Source organism: Ictidomys tridecemlineatus, chromosome 7 (assembly GCF_052094955.1).
Source record: "Ictidomys tridecemlineatus isolate mIctTri1 chromosome 7, mIctTri1.hap1, whole genome shotgun sequence".
NCBI lineage: Eukaryota > Metazoa > Chordata > Mammalia > Rodentia > Sciuridae > Ictidomys > Ictidomys tridecemlineatus.
This window is the reverse complement of record NC_135483.1, coordinates 129,376,740-129,396,572: the sequence shown is the minus strand read 5'-3', so window position 1 is coordinate 129,396,572 and position 19,833 is coordinate 129,376,740. Positions and strand designations below refer to the sequence as shown.

At 32.6% G+C, this 19,833-nt stretch overlaps 1 protein-coding gene across 23 annotated transcripts in view; it reads left to right on the top strand.

Annotated features, from left to right (window-relative positions):
- Baz2b (bromodomain adjacent to zinc finger domain 2B) overlaps positions 1–19,833 on the top strand; it is a 346,930-nt gene that overhangs the window by 218,646 nt on the left and 108,451 nt on the right. For 18 of the 23 annotated variants that reach the window (XM_040294351.2, XM_040294362.2, XM_040294360.2 and 15 more), the window contains 2 exons: positions 14,251–14,439; positions 19,480–19,644. In XM_040294351.2, coding sequence (XP_040150285.2) covers positions 14,251–14,439; positions 19,480–19,644 — 354 coding nt within the window. The remainder of the gene's footprint in view (positions 1–14,250; positions 14,440–19,479; positions 19,645–19,833) is intronic. The other 5 variants (XM_021731362.3, XM_021730855.3, XM_078017461.1 and 2 more) reach the window with 3 other exon arrangements.

Below are 19,833 nucleotides of genomic sequence, written 5' to 3'. Positions count from 1 at the left end.
GATAGACCATTATTTTATTTATTGATATGTGGTGCTGAGAATCAAACCCAGTGCCTCACACATGCCAGGCAAGTATGCTACCAGTGAGCCTCAGCCCCTGCCCCTGGTTTTTCATTTTTAACCTATTAGTATGGTGTGAATTACATTGACCAGTATATTTTAGATGGTAAGCCAGTGTGGTATTTCAGGGATTAATGTACTTGGTCATGATGTAATAACCTTTTAAAATATTATTGGATTTTGCCAGGTGCTCTAGAACATTTCCTATAATGTCAGCAATTCAGGAAGCTGAGACAGAAGGATAATAAATTCAAGGCTATCCTTAGCAATTTAGCAAGATCCTGTCTCAAAATAAAAAAATAATAAGGTGTAGGGATATAGCTCAGTGATAAAGTGCCCCTGGGCTCAATCCCCATTACCACACATAGTGTGTGTCTTTATATACAAACACATGTGTGTGTATATAAACACACATATGTGTATATGTATGTATATCTATATATATACAGGCATGCATAAACATAGATAAATCACACACACACACATACACACACATTTGGATTTTGATTTGCCAAAATTTTGTTGAGTAATTTTTTTTTACACCTGTGCTCATCAGAATTATTGGTTGATAGTTTTCTTTTCATGTAAATTTCTTTGTTGAAAATGAGTTTGCAAGATTCCAGCCTATGTTATTTTTTGGACGAATGTAGAATTTGTATTACTTCTTCCTTAAAATATTCTGCAGAATTCAACAGTGAAGTTCATCTGAGTCTGAAGAATTTTTGTTTGCTTATTTGAATTGTTGTTTTTGTAAGATATTAAACAATGTATTCACCTTTTTAAAATATAAAAAAAACATACTGGGCTGGGAGTATGGCTTAGTGATAGATCATTTACCTAGCATACGTAAGGCCCTGGGTTCAATTCATATATATATTACATATATATGCATATATATATATATATATATAAAGCCATTGTTCAGGTTATCTTTTTCTTTGAGATTTGATTGGTGTATTTAAACAAATTTGTTCATTTTATGTAAGTCATTAAATTTATGGGCCCAAAGTAGTTCCAAGTATTACATTATCTTTTTAATGTCTATATTATTTGTAATGTTTTCATTTTCACTGTTGATATTCATAATTTGTGTTTTTTCTCTTTTTTCCAAGTGACTCAAGGTGTACCAAATTATTGGTCTTTTCAAAGAATGAACTGTCAATTGCTTTGAGTTTTCTCAGTTTTCTTTCTTTATTTTGCTTTTTGGTACTGGGGATTGAACTCTTTGAACACTGAGCCACTTCCCTAGCCCTATTTAGTATTTTATTCAGAGGTAGGGTCTCACAGAGTTGCTTAGCACCTTGCTTTTGCTGAGGCAGGCTTTGAATTCCCGATCCTCCTGCCTCAGCCTCCCAAGCTGCTGATATTACAGGCGTGCACCACCACTCCCAGCCAGTTTTCTGTTTTCTTTTCCACTAATTTCTACCCTTTATCTTTTATTATTTTATTCTTTTTTTCCATGCTCTGATTTCATTGTCATCTTTTGTAGGTTTTAAGAGGGAAAACTAGATAATTTATTTGGGACCTTTGTTTTTTTCTTATGTATGCACTAAATGCTCTGAATTTCCCTTTTAAGTAGTGCTAGAGCTACAACCCACAGATTTTTGTTTGTTGTCTTTTTCTTATTATTCCAATAAAATATTTTATATTTTCCTTTATTAATTCTTCTTTATTTAGAAAAATCATAAATTCAACTAGATTTTTTAGAAATTTATGTCCAATTAATTTTATTGTGGTCAGAAAATGTCTGTGTTCTATTTCATTAGCTTCCCATTGGCTAGTTCCCTTTGGGTCTCTGGGCTTGTGAAAATTCTTGGTCAACAAATTATTTAGTCGGACATGGGTGTCTTAACTGTGGTTCTTTGCTTATAAAGATTACTCTCTGGGGCTGGGACTGTAGCTCAGTGGTGAAGCTCTTGCCTTGCATGTGTGAGGCACTGGGTTCGATCCTCAGCACCACATAAAAATAAATAAAGATACTGTGTGCTTATCTACAACTAGATAAATGTTAAAAAAAAAGATTACTATCTAACTTTCAAGCTGCTCTGCTAGCTTTGAGCTCTGTTTTGTGTCACACCAGGCTTTCTTTTAGCTGAGCTACTTGTGATAAGGTAGTATACTTTATCAGTCTCAATAGATCTTCTGGGTGTAGCTCTGCCTTTCAAGATTTCTCTCAAGTATATTTTTCTGTGTTCTCCTTCAGCTATTTTATAGTATCTCTGGTGTCTTTCCCTGATCAAGCACAGTGTACTTGCATCTAGGTTTAAACTCTGAATTTGGTTTTTATTCTTTCTGTGGTTCCCTCAGTGCCAGAATTTCCCCCAGCTTTAAATTTCCAGATGTTAACATAGCCCGGAATTCTGGCCTTCTGCCACTTTTTTTCAGTTAAAGCTGTGAGGTGTAGGCAGGATTATTGGATCTCAAAACCACAAAATCAGCTTTCTAATGCTTTCTAGTTAATGTTTTTCCAGATTAAACTCTCCTGGCCTTTTTTTTTTTTTTTTTGGCTTTTGAATGCATTTCAGTATCTTTAGTTTCTTCTTTTTTTTTTCTGTTTGTAACCTAGTTTTCATAATTATCATCTGTTTAGAAGTCTTATGACTGCTTTATTATTCTACTAATACCAGAAGTTGTCCCCTCAAAAGTAAAGTACTTATTTTTTCAAAAAAATTTTACCTGACTCCAGGGGTAGCATGCAACCTATTCTAGCCAATCTAAACATCATATTTCCTAGATAGGAGTGAGTTAAGAATACATGATCAGGTCCAACTAATGAAAGCAAAAGAGACTGCATTATAGGATTTTTGTTGGCTCTTGTGACATAAGATGCCCTTTAAACTTTCAAGGAAGGGTATACCTGAGGGTGTAGAATCAAGAGAGAAGAGAGAAATTGGCTTTTGGTAAACTTTCAGAATAGCTCCTCCATTTAATATGTGACTTTTCCAAAAGCTTTTGAGTTACATGAATGATTAAAGTAATCTTTTCACCTACCATATTGAGTATTTTTCATATTTCAACCTGTTTAAGGTTACACACTGTTCTTCATCTAAACTTGCCTACTTCATCTAAATTTTCTGATATTGTTCTTATGCTGGCCCATTATCTTTTAGCCTCTTTGGCCTATCACTTCTGATACAAAATTTTCTTCTCAGGGTCTCAAATTTGTTCTACCTCTATCTGAAAAATCTTCTGTAAGCTGGTTCTTTCTCATGCTTTGTCTCAGATTAAATGTCCTAAGACCATGTGATGATTATTTACTTGTCCTTTTGACCCTGGGACACAGGATGCCCCAATTAAACATTATTTCTGGATATGTCTATAAGGGTATTCCCAGATGAGATTAGCATTTGAATCTGTGAACTAAATAGAACAAATTGCCCTCCCCAGAATGGGAGGTCATCATTTATATTCTTGAGGATTTGCAGATAGCAAAAAAATGGAGGAGAGGAAAAGAATTTGGCTTTTCTGCCTAACCACTTATCTGGGATACACATCTTCTCTCATAACTGTGACTTACACTATCAACTATTAACCTCTCAGAACTATGCCTCCAGCTTTCCTGCATCATCCTTCCCAATCTCATGTACCAATTCTTTATAATAAATCAATAAATCCTGTTGGTTCTGTTTCTCCGAAGAATCTTGACTAATACAGATCTTAATTAGAAATGACTCCACTGATCATTGTGTCTTGGTAATTGCTCCACTATTACCTATTCCTGTACCTATCAATTTCCTCCTTAGCACTCTTTTCAATGTGTAATTATACATTTAATATTGTTTTACTTGTCATTTCTTTTATGTTTAAAGTGCAGGAACCATATCTGTTCTATCAATATGTGTTCAGTCAGTTCTCGGCGTATAATATATAAGAAAAGAGGTGTATCTTATAGAACTAACACTTGAAAATTGGATAGTAAGTTAACTTTGATTAATAAGTTTTCTGGCTCTTTCTATCCACCATAATGGTATGCTTGAATGTCCTGGATAATGCATGAACACTGTCAAAAAAGACAAACACCAGGTTTTTATTAAGCATGCTCCAAAGTCATCATCCAGTCTCTGATGATAAACATGGTTACATTGGCAGATAGGATCAACGATGATCATAGAGCTGAGAAGATTGTTGTGAGTCTCATAGACAGATTCAACAAGTATGGAATGATTAGTCCCAGCTTTGATGTACAACTCAAAGATCTAGAAAAATGGCAGAATACTCTGTTCCTTTTCTTAGTTGGATTTCATTATACCAAAAATCTCAGCTGACAGCATGTATCATGAATAAGTAAGACAAAAACACAAGAGAAGGAAAATCTTGGGATTATTTTTCCAGAGATATTAATATATGCAGATAAAATGCCTCAGTGAAAAAAAAATTGGGGGATGACTATGCTATGCACTGCTCTGGTAATATCAAGCCGATGATACAAGTTTAGTATTATAAGCTACAGGCTTAGGAATCTTAAAAGATCAGTTGACCTTAATGAAGAGCCAGTGTATAAAAAAAAGACAAAACAGAAAATCAAAAGTTAGGATTTAATTAGAACTTGTTTAAAAGATAGCCATGTCTTAAATGTTTTTAATAAAGATTTGAGACAATGTGAGAGACCTTCTCTGGAGGATTTGTAGATAAAGCCAAAATTTCACATTGTGTACTAGGAAAGTTCTGTAACACTGAGTTTGTAGCACTGATAAAGCCAAATTTTCTTTTTTAGTTGATTTGTCAATGTTGTAGGTATCTACAAATCCTAAATAGAGGCTCTCAAAATTTCAGTTGTCTAGTTTTTTTAGTGGTTTTTTTTTAAATTAGAGGTTTAATCACAAGTCACTAAGTATTTTTGAAATATTATTTTACCTAACTTTTGTTAGAGACTGTTGTAAAATGAGACCTGCCTATGGAGCTAAAATAGCCCCACAGGATCTCAGCCACTGGTTCTTGCAGTCTGCTGGAAGAATTTCAAGAGTCACACATAGTATCAGTTAGGAGTTTATTAGAAAGACTTAGCATACAGATGTTCAAGATAGACTGAACAGGTCACCTCAGGGAGGTAAATGAGAGTCTGAACTTGGAAGCCTGCCCCCTTTCTGAAATAGATGCAGATACTGGAGGAAGGAAATCTTGCTCCCTTTGACATGATTGAGGAAGGTTCTGAAGGTTAAAGCTGTGCAATTTCTTCTTTTGTCCTAATGCATGCCTTCACCTGCTTCCTCCCCACCCCTTTAAAAAAAAAAAAAAAAGGAGCTCTCTTCCTTCTAGAGCTTTTTGGAGATGGAGCTTTTGGGACAATGAAGTCTGCCCCCCCCCCCCCATCTTCTCCTAAAGCTAGCTTTGAGTAAAACTCACTTTTCTACCAATTTGACTTTGAATATCTAGGGAGCAGAGAATATTATGGCTAAACTAACCATCCTTCCCTGGCCAGTATTAGGGTGCGAATGAGAGTTTCTTTTGTTTTTGACTTCTTTAATAAAGTTATTTATTATTCTCAGTCCTATGACCTGTGGACTCTTTGATGCATGTCTGATTTAATCTCACAAGTTATCACCCTTTACTGTCTTCTTATCCATCTATTCATGGCTGACTAACATATGTAACAGAAATTTGTAGTTTTAATTTAGAATTTCAGAAGTGAATTACTCAAGAAAGGTAATGCATTGAAATCAACTAAGTACTCCTAAAAATAAACCAATGTTTTGGGTTAAATTGTTTCCTTTGGAAGGGGTTGGGGATATAGCTCAGTGCTACAGAACTTTCCTAGTACACATTGTGAGGGCTTGCATTCAGTTTCCAACACTGAAAAGAAAAATAAAATGTCCTCCCTGCCAAAAAAGACATGTTGGATTCCTAATCCCACTTTTAACTCAATACTTTAGAATGTGGCCTTATTTGGAGAATAGGTTGTTTTAGAGTTAATCAAATTAAAATGGGGATAGTAGATAGATCCTAATGTTCTAATGTGACTTGTGTCTTTATAAAAAGGGAAATTTGGACACAAAGACATGCCTAGAATGAGAAACATATCTGAAGACATAGAAAGTATTCTTAAAGTGTCAGAAACTGGAAGAGAAGCATGGAACAAATCCTTCCCTAACACATTCAGAGGCAGCAGGGCCCTGTCAACATCTTGATTTTAGACTTCTAGCTTCCAGAAATCAATAACTTTGTGAGAAAATAACTTTGTTGTGGTATGTTGTTATGGTAGTCCTAGAAAACTAATACACATGATATGTTTTTTCAGTGCCAATTTTAATAATTTCTGGGAAAATTGAGCGTTTTTATTTATTGAAACAAATATAAAGTAAAACAGTGTTTTTGAATTAATTATCTCTGTCATCTTTTCCTATTTTCTTATTAAAATAAAGTATAATTTATTTCAATATTTAAGTATATATGAAATGTTTATTTTTAGCATTTGAGTCTAGGAATTCTAAATCATTTTATGTGATTGATTGATTGATTGATTGATTATAGTACTGGGGATTGAACCCAGGGGTAACATACCTCTCAATATATTCCCATCCCTTTTTACTTATAAGACAGAGTCTCACTTAGGGCCTCACTAAATTGCTGAGGCTGGCCCAGAATTTGTGATCTTCCTGCCTCAACCTCCCAAGTCACTAGGATTACAGGTATATACCACTGTGTCTGGGTTCTAAATCCTTTCATTAAATCTAACAAAAGTGCTTATTACAAAACTCTTCTTACCTTTAAGATCAGTCATCATCTGAGTGATACAAATAGATAAATCATTTACTATATTGAATCAGGAGCTTGTTCACTACATTTAGTGTTAAAAAGTGGCAGTGTATGCTCCTAATTACTTATTTCCTAATAAAAATACTGCTTAAAGAGAAATAATAATTTTACAGTAGAATCCCGGCAGACAGCAATTTAACCAAGTGATCAAAATTAGCATCACCAATATTACATCATAGAAATATTATGGTCCTCAGGTATCTTGTTCTGAGAAGGGTATATTGAGTATACTTCCCAGTAATATATTAGAAAGCACCAGACTAACCCAAATTGTGTGACATCTGTAGTAGTCTTTAGTGTATCCAAGTAATAAAGACAATACTGAGAAACTGTCACCAAATAGAGAAAACTAAGATAAAAACAAAAATCCTAGTTTGGATCTTGAGACAGACAAATGATGTTACTGGGAAACTAAATAAATCTAAATATTTTAGTTAATCAGCTAAGGTTAATTTCTTGTTTTTGAAAATTGTTCTGTAGTCATGTAAGACATTAACACAAGGAGAGTGTGGGTGGAGTATATATAAGAACTCTGCACTATGTTTGCAGCTCCCATGAGTCTAAGATAATCTCAAAATACTTAAAAATAAAGGCTTTTCATTCCATGTATCATTTTAAATATTAAAATATAAAAGCTAACTGGCTCAAATGTTTTAAGAATATAGGAATAAGATGAAGATTAATTTAAATATTTTGTCAACACTAACTGTAGAACTCTGTCCTTTAATCAAAGTTCAAATTTATGTAATTTATACATTTCGAGTTTCAAAATGTTTAAACATTAGTATATTTAAGAATAATGTTAAGAGCTTTAATATGTGAACCAGTAATTTGAATTTTTTTAAATTTACAGTAATTTTGAGTATACTTAGTTAAACACTATTATTACTGGTGTTGAAGTATGCAGGAGATCTTTATTTGAATTTAGTTTTGATGATTAGCCATATTTGCAGTTTGTATACTAGAAGTTGATTTTGCTACACTGTAGAAGTGTGCTTACAGTTTTAAAGAACTGATCAAAAATATTTGAAGACATGTTGCAACAAGTTTGTGTAGCATTGAAAGATTAAAAATAAAAGCTTTTGTATGCTTTGTAACATACAAAAAAAAGTAACATGTTATCATAGTAAATAGTCTCCTTGATTTTTTCAAAAGATTCAGTGTTTGGAGCTGGGGACTTAGGTTAGTAGTAAAGCACTTCTGTAGCATTCTCAAGGCCCTAGGTTTGATTACCAGCACCACATAAAAATAAATAAATAAAGATAGATTGATTAGCATACTTACTCCTTACAGTTATTTTGTTTTAATGTGATTTCTGGACTTTTCCTTAGTCATTGATTTTTGTTCTCTGGTACCAATCATTGTTTTGGCAATGGAATCAAAGTTGTAATCAAAGCAAGCACTGCTACTGTATAAGAAAATTAAAACCTCAAAATAGACATCATTAAGTTAGCATTGATAACCCAATGAGCCAAAGAGCCTTTAGTAGTAACTTTTGGAATTAGAGCAGAGAAAAAATGAAGGTTGTTTGTGTATATTTTTTGAGGTGCTAGGAATTGAAAAAATGTATATTTTTAATCATTTAAAGAATGACTCCTGCCAACCATGATGAAACAGGCAATCCCAGCAACTCAGGGAGCTGAAGAAGGAGGATGAGAAGTTTGAGGGCAGCCTCAGCAATTTAGCTAGGCCCTCAGCAACTTACTGACCTGTCTTAATATTTTTTTAAAAAATGTTTTTTAAAGGACTGGGGATGTAGCTCTGTGGTAAACTCCCTGTGGGTTCTATCTCCAGTACCTACCCTGCCCCCGCCAAAAAAAAAAAAAGACTCCTGACTGACTCCTGAATCTTTCTGGTTTTTAAAAGGAAGAATCAAGAGAATTGAAAACTACTCTTTTGGAGATGCCCACAGCAGTATTAGAAGTGTTGTCTCTGCCAACTGATGTTTGTTTTGTGCAATATTTCATGGAGTAAAAATTATTATGAGATGGCTTTTTCCTTTATAACTTATATCCTAGTATGCTGTTATAAAATATATTATGAATATTCAAAGGAGGACTGAAACATATTTGGGAGATCTACAAATTTTTCTTGGGCAGTATGTTTTTGAGATAGTAAAAATATATAGAATTATGAATGGCAGAAGTCAAAAAGCATGTTGCATAGGTTTGGAACTTCTAAAGTGGAAGAAATAATGTGACCAGAAGTTTAATTGGGAAATATTTGTCAGGTACTTATTGTGTTTCAGAGTATGCTAGGTATTGGGCATACCTGGAAAAATGAGATTAGTTTTTGCTGTCACAGAGCTAAAATCTTGGCGTAGAATTTATTTGCCTTAAGATGATGATTAAAATAGTGGAAGCCCAGTGGCTAGGGAAGCTAAGGGCAGGAGGATTGTGAGTTCAAAGCCAACCTCAGCAACACCGAGGCTCTAAGCTACTCAGTGAGACCCTGTCTTTCAATAAAATACAAAATAGGGCTGGAGATGTGGCTCAGTGGTTGAGTGCCCCTGAGTTCAATCTCCACTACTCCCCTGCCAAAAACAACAAAAAAAAAAAAAAAAAAAAAAAAAAAAAACTACAGTGGGAGCACATGAAATAAATGAACCAGAAAGCACAGAGGGGAAAAAGTGATCGCTGAATAAAACCTTTAGGAATGCTTATTTGAGGAAAAAATAAAAAATTCCAATAAATATGGCAGCAGTATTATTGAAAGATGCAAAGTTAATAGCATCAAGAGAGTTCCATCACCTGGAGCTTAAGGATGAAAATGGTTTTTAATAAGAAAGAAAGAGGGGCTGGGATTGTAGCTCAGTGGTAAGCATTTGCCTAGTATGTGTGAGGCCCTGGGTTTGATCCTCAGCACCACAATAAAATAAATAAACAAAATAAAGCATTGTGTCCATCTACAACTAAAAAATATTAAAAAGAGAGAGAGAAAGAAAGACTCAGGATGGAAAACAGAAACTAGGTGTGGTAGTACCTGCCTATAATCCTAGCCACTCAGGAGGCTAAGACAGGAGGATCTTAAATTTCAGGCAATCTCAGCAATTTAGGGAGACATAGTTTCAAAATAAAAAATTAGAAAGGGTTGGATATGTAGCTCTGTGGTAAACACCCCTGGGTTCATTCCCTATATCAAAAAAAAGAAAGCAAGGAAAGATCAATGGGATTTCGTGATTAAGCAAACTTCAGTCACCTTATTGACCAAGTAGAATTAAGTCTTGGGGAGTGCTGAGGATGTATTCTGAAGTAGAGTGCTTGCCTAGAAGTAAGATTTGGGACTTAGCACAAATATTCAAGTTAAGTCCTTTAACATAATTTAGATATTTGATGGGATTGAGAGGGATTGTACATAAGGTTAAGTGTTGACACTGGGAGAGACTAGAAGTCATGGTGAGAAGGGAATAAAATGATCCTTAACTTAAAAGAATTTTAAGATTGTGGAAGTGTTAGACTTTTGTGGGATCAAATTTGGCCTAAATGGAATCAAAGAGGATTAAAAGACCAAGTGGTAATTAAAATGAAAAACAAAAATTAGAATCAGGGATTGATGACATACCACAAAAGGATCTAGAAAGCATACTTGCAAATTTAAATAAAGACTCAAGGCCGTTCCTATTCTGATAGAAGTCCTTGGAGTCAGTCACCCGGATATTGTTCTGATGAATTGAGTAGTGAACTGAGTCATTCAAAAAATATTTATTGCTAAATGCAGTAGCATGCTCTATAATCCCCACTACTCAGGATTGGGTAAATCACTTGAACCCACAAATTGGAGAGTAGCCTGTCCTGTGCAACATAGCAAGACCCCATATGCCAGTATTTTAGGTGTTTGAAATCTATTTGAGTTCTATATATGTCAATACCAATTAGTAATATTAAAATATAACTTCTTTTATACATGTTGCACATGTTGCACAAGAGCTCTACCACTGAGATTTATCATCCCAATAGTCTTTACTAAATGCAAAAGTAAATCTTTTCTCATTAACAAGGAATAGTCCCCTCGGTGGTCAGCTGTCACATGGGTGCTTTACCTGCTTCAATTATTTTAGCCAAGAATGTTAGCAGAATAAGAAAGTAGAGTAAACTTTGATTTGTACTCCCATCTCAGCAGTGTTGCCAGGCATAAATGTAATTGTATGTACAGTTCTATTTGTGTTTTTTGTTTGACTCTGGTGAATAAAACCCATATTTTGTTGAAATTTTGTGCTCAATTGCATCCAGATGCCACTTATTTATTTCCTTATTTGGTGCAGGGGATTAAATCCAAGCACCCACTTTGCCACTGAGTTACACCCCTAACCTTTAAATCACTTTTTTAGAGTCAGTTTTCAATCCTTGATAATTTCAGTTTTTCTGAATTTTTATAATATTTTGTGTAGTTTTGGTAGTATAACCCCCACAAATTTCTTTGTATTAAATAATGGTTACATACATACAATTGACAAAGATAACTGTAGAGTTATTACTTGATGAAATAGAAATTATAAATGGCCATAACATTTCCAAAGCTGGAATGTTCTACTTGCTTATGAGGAACATTGATAAAGAAGAAAATGTAATAGGAAAATTTAATTGATTCTAGTATGTTTATAAATAAAACACTTGACTAAGCACATTTGAGTCAGGAAGTTGAAATGATTGGTGAGAACCAGAGATTTTACACATAATCACAAATGAAAAGAAATTGGTTCTTAAATTTACAAGCTCACTTCTTAGAGAAACTAGCCGAGTATCTGAGAATTTGCCAAAATAACCACAATAAACAAACATAAAACCCAGTCTTTTTGGTGGCCCGTCACTAGTCTTAAAGTTAGTAATGTGTGGGAAATCATTTTTACAGTAGCATCCTCTATTTATTTTTTTCTTTTTTTTTCTTTTTTTTATTGATTGTTCAAAACATTACAGAGCTCATGATATATCATCTTTCATACATTTGACTCAATTGGGTTTTGAACTCCCATTTCTACCCCAAATACAGATTGCAGAATCACATCTGTTACATACTCACATTTTTACATAATGGCATATTAGTGACTGTTGTATTCTGCTACCTTTCCTATCCCCTACTATCCCCCCTCCCCTCCCCTCCCATCTTCCCTCTCTATCTCCTCTGCTGTTGTTCAATTCTCTCCCTTTTTTTCCCCCCTTCCCCTTGCATCCTCTATTTAAACTCAGCTTCAGTGCTAATGTAGTCTAGAACTTTTGATAACACCAAAAAGTAGGAATTTACCAGTCTGTCCTTCTGTCCCTCCTTCCTGCCTTCTTTCTCTTTTTAATTCATAAATTTTCTTTTTAGGCTTTGAAACGACAAAAACAAGATTGGCCTTTTTAGAAAAGTCACCCAAGCCTGTGCCTTGTTCATACAGTTTTTTTCTGTGGGCCTTCCTTATTCTGACACTTCAAGGATTTTCCCTGTGATATCTAGTTACTGCTTCATTGTAATCGAAGCACTACACTGAATCAGAACTTTTCCTTATAGGCTAATACAAACCGTACTTAATTTATTAAGGTTTAATTTATTAAAACCTTAGTTAAAGTTGTTTAAATCTTTCAGTCTGGGGATGCAACTTCAGTGGAAAAATGCTTTCCTAGCACACTTGAAGCCCTGGGTTCAATCCCCAGCACTGAAAATAAATAAATTTTTAAAAGTCATTTAAATCCTTCTATTTCAACAGTGCAGTGCTTCAGTAAAGAATATAAATATAAGATGTAGCTCAATTCACAATAGCTAAACTATGGAAACAACTTAGGTACCCTTCAACAGATGAATAGATTAAGAAATTGTGCCATATATATACTCGGCTGTAAAGAAGAATGAAATTATGGCATTTGCCAGTAAATGGATGGAGCTGGAGAATTTCATGCTAAGTAAAACAAGACAATCCCAAAAAAACTAAAAGCCAAATGTTTTTCCTGATATGTGGATGCTAAGTTAAGTGGGTGGATGGAGGGTTGGTGGCTAGGGGAGAATAGAGTTTCTTTAGGTAGAGGGGGGTGAAGCCAGGACGGAAGAAGGGATGGGGGTAGAAAGGACAGCAGAATGAATCAGACATTGTTACCCTATGTACATATATAACTATATGACCCTATATGACCGGTGGGATTCTACATCTTGTACAATCAGAAGAATGAGATATTATACATACATACACACACACATATATATATATATATATATATATATATCAAAGTGCATTCTACTGTCATGTATAACTAATTAAAGCAAAATTTTTTTAAAAAAGAATATAAGATGTATATTAGTCTGTGTGGGTCCATGCTGACTTTTTTTTTAGGACTGTCCTTTGGTTTTCAGGGAGCAAAAAAAAGCAAAGAAGAGAGACTTGGTTGACAATTAAATGATAACAAAAAGTATATTTATTTTTAACTTATATTTTTATTTACTTAAAACATATTGTTGCAATGCACAAAGAGGTCTCATAATCAGGAAATAATAAGGGAGCCTTATTTGATTTTAGCACAGATCATAATAGCACTTTTCCCAAAATGAATTTGTAAGATATCATATGGGTTTCTATTATTTTTGTTTTCATAGTAGGAAGTCAGAAAACCTTAATTACTTCCTGAAAGTAAAAGGAAGACTTCCAAATGTTAAAAAGATTTTCTGCCAAATCTCTACAAATATAAAAAATAAGTTGTGGTTTTGATCATATGACACTGGTCTTATGATACTTAACATTAGATTCTCTTCAGAGTAAAGGTAGAGATTAAATAATCACACTCTGTTGAGTTGAATATTTTATTACTATCAGAAAGTATAAAAATGATTTATATATTGATGATCATCTCTGAAACCATTTGGAAAAATCTTAGTAAGTTTATTCATTAACTCCTTATGTTATCTTATGCATGGTTTTATTAGGCTATAATGTACTACTTTTTGGGTATCCAGATACTCTTCTTACTCAAAAGGCATTATATAGAGAACAGAGCTTCAGTTCTGGCACATAGAAACTGGAATTTTTTGGCCTATAATATATATAATAATTTGAGTTATGACAGTAATATTTTGAGCCTATTGTGTTGGTGTTCAAATCTTAACAGGTAGTTTTTGTTTTCCTTTTTATGTGGAAAAATTTTGATATTATATAAATGTACATGTATTAACAGAAAATTGGCTTTACTTTCTTAGGTCAAACAACTTTAATTAAGGAAAAATATTTACTTAAAACATTGGTTCTCAAATCTCATATTCAAAGTAAAAAAGGTTATACCATTCACTTTTAATTTTTAAAGTACTCTCATGTTTCTAGGAACATCTTATGCTGTTGGCCTCAAAGAATAGAAATATAGAACAAAATGTAAAATAAAAACTTAGCAAATAACATAAATTTTAAATATGAACGCTGAAATCAGATAAATCTCATCTGTTTTTACAGTACAACTTTAAGTGTGTTTTTTTCCCTCCCAGGACATTTATTCAGAGCAGCTGGGGATCAACCGTTTAACCTGTCCACAGTGTCGAGTGCCTTCCCAATGGTCAGCCACCCAGTCTTTGGTCTACATTCAGCCAGCTCAGGGCATTCAGAATTTGGTGGTTTGGGGACACTTGGTACACCCACAGCCTTAGCCGCACATCCCCAACTAGCATCTTTTCCAGGTAAACATCTGTTACAAACAGTGTTCAAGGAAAGGAGGAATGCTTGAAAATGTTCAAGCAGTAATTTGTTTATGAAATTTAACAAAAAAAAATAGTCTAATGCCTGGTATATTAAAACTTTTATGCAAAAATTGGCTCAGTCTTATTTATAATGTACCAAAAAAAAAAAAAAAAACCTGTGCGTATTGGGTGGCATAGGAGTTAATTAGGTGCTCAGGTGTTTGATGAGATACATAGGCATTTGCCATAGAAAGGAATCATTAAACCAGGGTTTTCTGATGCATGTTATTGAGATATAGTATGCAGAAAAATATACATATATTATAAGTGTAAAATTTAAATATTCTCAGTTTTATTTGGTTTTTCAAAAAAATTACTTACAATGTAAAACTAAAGTCCAGTTCTTATAATGAACAATTTTATGCTTTTCTTTTAGATTCTTAATTCTCTTCATTTGTAATCAAGATGAGATTAACTCTTAAATTTCTATATTTTTCCATATTTGATCAAAACAACTATAGAGTTACACTACTTTGAAGACAAGGGGACCATTAGCTAAGGCTTAACGTGGATGAATGTATTTTAATTTATTTTGTATCCTGAAATATCTAAACTTGAATGTATTTTCCAGTATTAATTTTACTTCAATAGATTTTTCAAGCAATGCATGCTTTAATGTATGTAAAATTGTTTAAAACATTAGAGTTTGATTGTAGAGAAAAGTAGACCTGAATTTAAATCTGAATTTGCTGCTCAGTAGTTGTGTGCATTTGAACAAGTTATCTGAGTTCTCAGCCTTAGTTCTCTTACTTGAAAAATGAGAGTAATTATAATAACTGCCTTATATGGTTCTTTGAAGATTAAAGGAAATGAGCATGTTCAGTGCTGTATCTGTGTCTGGCAAACATAATTAGTGAATAATTGGTAACTATCATTGTTTTCTCTTTCTCACTTTAATGATTAATAAATTGTCAAATGAGCCAGGTGTGGTGATTTATTTATCCTTTAATCCAGCTACTTGGAAGGCTGAGGCAGAAGAATCTCAAGTTTCAAGCCAGCCTGGATAGCTTAGCAGGAACTTATCTCAAAGTAAAATTTAAAAAAGAGCTGGGGATGTAGTGCATGTTGAGCATTTGCCTAGCTTGTGTGAGGTCCTGGATTAGTCCCTGATCCCTATTTATATTATTATGAAAATAAACAAATAAATTATGCTTCTTTAAAAGGAACAAAGTATCTTTTTTAAACTATGTAGAAAGGATAGATGCTTAAATGTGTAAGTACTGTTTATTGAGTCATATTTCTTTAATTCAGTGTTTGCAAGAGAAGGGATGAGGGGAGGAATAAAATAATTAGGCAAAATCTTTATGTCTTAACATTTCCTTTTAATAATATTAATAGGAGCTTATTTCATTCCATTTTTAATATGGTTGCTTAGCAGGATAAGCATTCAACAGATATTCCTAAAATATGAGATTGCTGAATAAATGTCAAAATAAGATAATAATAATTTAGATAGTTACTGGTATCTGATATTTTTATTGTTTTATCAGTTTATTATAGTACTGCTTTTGAACATTTCTAAGCCACAGTGTAATTACTATATTATTAAAATCAAATAACTTCTGCACTAGAATGATGGTTGACAAGTACAAAAAGTCACTCATCTGAACTTTATTCATAATAAGACACTTTCACTTTAAAAAAAGTATTTAAAAACTTCCCCACCCTACATAAACTATTTATTCATTCATCTATTATGTTCTGTGTACTAGCCCAGTTACTTGGAGGAATAGACCAGTATATTTTATGTTTCTAACAGTCTTTAGAGAATGAATAAACAGTCAATTACAAGACAGAGTCTTTGGTGATAAAAGTATGCGTATATGAGAATATTTCTTTGGCAAAGGGGCATAGGTTATGCTTGGTTTTAGAGGACTCATTTTGGCTAAGTTGCAGATTTGGTGTGATAATTAATTATGAACTCTCTATAATTACCTTTATTCAGAAGGGTAACCAAATTGCCAAATTTTTTAAATAACCCCATAAGCAAATGAAAGAGAAGACATTACTAGGAATTTTAAGTGAAAAATAATTTGCTTTTAAATTTTATGAACTTCTAAAGCATTCTTCATTTCAGGTCAGATCTGCAAATGCAAAATTATTTAATGAATATTAGTATAATAAAATTATTTTCATTTTTTAGTGAAATTGTATTTCATGATTCTTTCTTTTAAATATTTAAAATTTCGGGTCATTATATTTTAATGTTATAATACCATGAATTTTTGTGAGATATCTGTCTCTTTCAAGTATGGTTTCTAAAAAATTCTATTATACCTTCTAGTTTCAAATTGAAATTTAGTATATTGTCTGAAATATTATAATATTTTACTTGAAAATTATTGACATTGATATTATGCTGTTACCTCTTCTGAATATTCTTAGAAATTCATCACATGCTGATTTATGTGATCCTTATTTTGTATTTTTCATTTTACCAACAAGTTACTTTGTGAGTAAAGTTTGTAAATTTTCTTAAATTTGGAAGATAAATAAATTTGTCACGTGAGAAAATTACATTACTTTCTATGAAGTAATATCAAACATTTGTAAAGTTTATATTCAGAAGTTCTACTGTTTTATTTTTATATAATTGATCTTATTTGCTTGTTTTGTATTTTCCTCTTTGGTGTCTGATTATTTATAATACACATTTTCCTATTATTTTCTCTAATCTCTTCTGTGTACTTATTTACCATTGACATTCTGAAGTAAATTTTAATGTTTCTTCTGAGTTTGATTATGTCTAAAATATTTAAGCCTTATTATTATACTTTGATTATTATTATACTTTTATTATTATTATTAGTTGTTTATTAAACCTATCCATTCAACTTTTAGATTTACAACTACAAACTGTTAAGTGATATGACTTTTTGGAGGAAACCTCAGTCCCTTTTCATCAGCTAGGTAGAACCTAGTTTTCAAACCTATAAATGACAATATTGACTGTTGATACAAGCCCCAAATATACATCTTTTCTTCCTATCTAAATGTACTTCTTTTTTTAAACAATAGGTGAATAGTTAATGTTTTTGTTAAGTTATTTTTGGTTCAGTTCCCATCATTTGGGCATGGTTGAATATACATGAATGTCATTTCACTAGCAACACTTTCCTGGGGAATAGTGTTTGCAGTTTTCTACTCATACTGTTTTTTAGACCTCTTTCACTTAAAAAAAGAAAAAACAGATTTTTACATTAGATAATGAAGGTGCATATCACTAAAGTATGTGTTTTTTTTTTAATGTTTTTTTAGTTGTCAGTGGACCTTTATTTTATTTATTTATATGTGGTGCTGAGGATCAAACCCAGTGACTCACAAGTTAGGCAAGTGCCTTGCCACTAAGCTACAGTTCCTGCCCAAGTATTGTATTTTTAATGAAGGAATATTTCTAGGATAATTTTTAAAATAATATAATAAAATACACTGACAATTTTGAGTTCTACCTGCACTATACTGTGGGATTTTTCCCTCTAATTTTCTTGTGGGTATAACAAAGAAGAATATAATCTATCTATCTTTTAAGATTGGCCTGGGAGCCAGGGTTGTGGCTCAGCTGTAGAGCACTCGCCTAGCACGTGTGAGGCCCTGGGTTCCATCCTCATCACCACATTAAAAAATAAATAAAATAAAGGTACTGTGTCCAAATACAACTAAAAAAAAAAAAAAGATTGGCCTGCAAGATAACAACTGAATTTATAAGTCTAGTGGTTTAGTCAAGAGAAGATTTTTTTCCAAGATTTTATATGGGGCAATCCAGTACTCGCCTTTGGATGATTTTCAAATCTCTTCTTAATTTCACCCTTCCTTGAAAATGTATTTAATAAAATTTGGCTTCTTTCCTTTCTAAAAGTTTTAACTAGAAGTTATAGTTTGAATATCTATATTGATATTTATTTATTGGATATCTATATCGATTATATAACTATGATTTTCTAACGTTTATTTTATATTGGTAAAATAATCCTTGACATCTGTAATTTATGAGAAGTATAAACAAATATCAAGCTTTCTTCATTAATTTTAAGGGGAAGCTTTATAAATCTTTTATTTTAATGCAAAGGTTTTAAAAATCTTCTTTGAGAAGTTATTTCTTTAAAAAAAAGAGAGATAAGTGTCACTGTAGAATGGGTAGAGACTAGTGATGGAGGAGATAGGGAGGGCGGCAGAATACAACTGACACTAGGATTGCTGTATGTATATACATGGATGTATAACCAATGTGATCCTGCAATCTGTACATGTGGAAAAATGAGAATTCATACCCTAGTTGAGTCAAATGTATGTCAAGATCATTGTATTGTCTTGAGCAACTAATAAATGTCCAAAAAAATATTTAAACTTTAAATAAATTGCTTTAAAGGAATTACAAAAAAAAGAGAAGTTATTTCTTAGGCAAAAGAAAGGGCTTATTAATTTTACTATATTTATACTTTTGTTTGACTATAGAATGTTTTCTTAAGGTTTTCATAAATGCATTTGCGATATATATACTGGATTACAGTGGTCTGGTGTATTATTTATATATAAATTAGACCACCTAATTTATCAGAGCCATTATTGTAAGTAATTTGAGAAAATTCTTAACATAGATTGTATAAGCTTAAATTCCAAGATTTTAAAATAGATTAATATAGACTTAAATATTTTCTTTACTAATTTAGAAGTAGTATAAATCTTCAAAAAGTCAAATTATTTCAATTTTATTTTCAAAACTGTGTAATACCCTACTTTTTGCCTTGAATCTAAACAACTACTACATGAAGAGATCATTGAATACGGGTCTAATGAGAAGAGTGATAAGTGTAAAGTTCTAATTAGCCATTTACAGTCAGATGATCAGAACTATGTGTATTGAGAAATTCTGTTGCAAGGAGAAACTTGAATTTTTTTTCCAAGAATAAAACATAGAAAGCAGTCATTACATTAGCTAGAAAGTTAATTCAAATATTTTTGTTTGGTTTGTTTGGTTTTGAGGTGCAGAATGGTGGCGAACAACAGATGTTCATACTCGTACAGGAACACCCTTCTTTCCACCAATACTGGGAATTCCACCACTGTTTGCTCCTCCAGCCCAGAATCATGATTCTTCATTCCATTCAAGAACTTCAGGAAAAAGTAATCGAAATGGTCCTGAAAAAGGTACCCATATTAATATAAGTGAAGTGTACTATAAATCTTCCATTCTAATACCTATTTTCAGTAGAGTTCAGATTCAATAATATTCTTATAGCATTGCTCTAGATGGTTTTCCATTGTCTTGCTTAATCCTTGCAATAATTTTTTGACATTAATTGTCCTCATTTTGCAACCAAGTTTGAACAGTTGTTC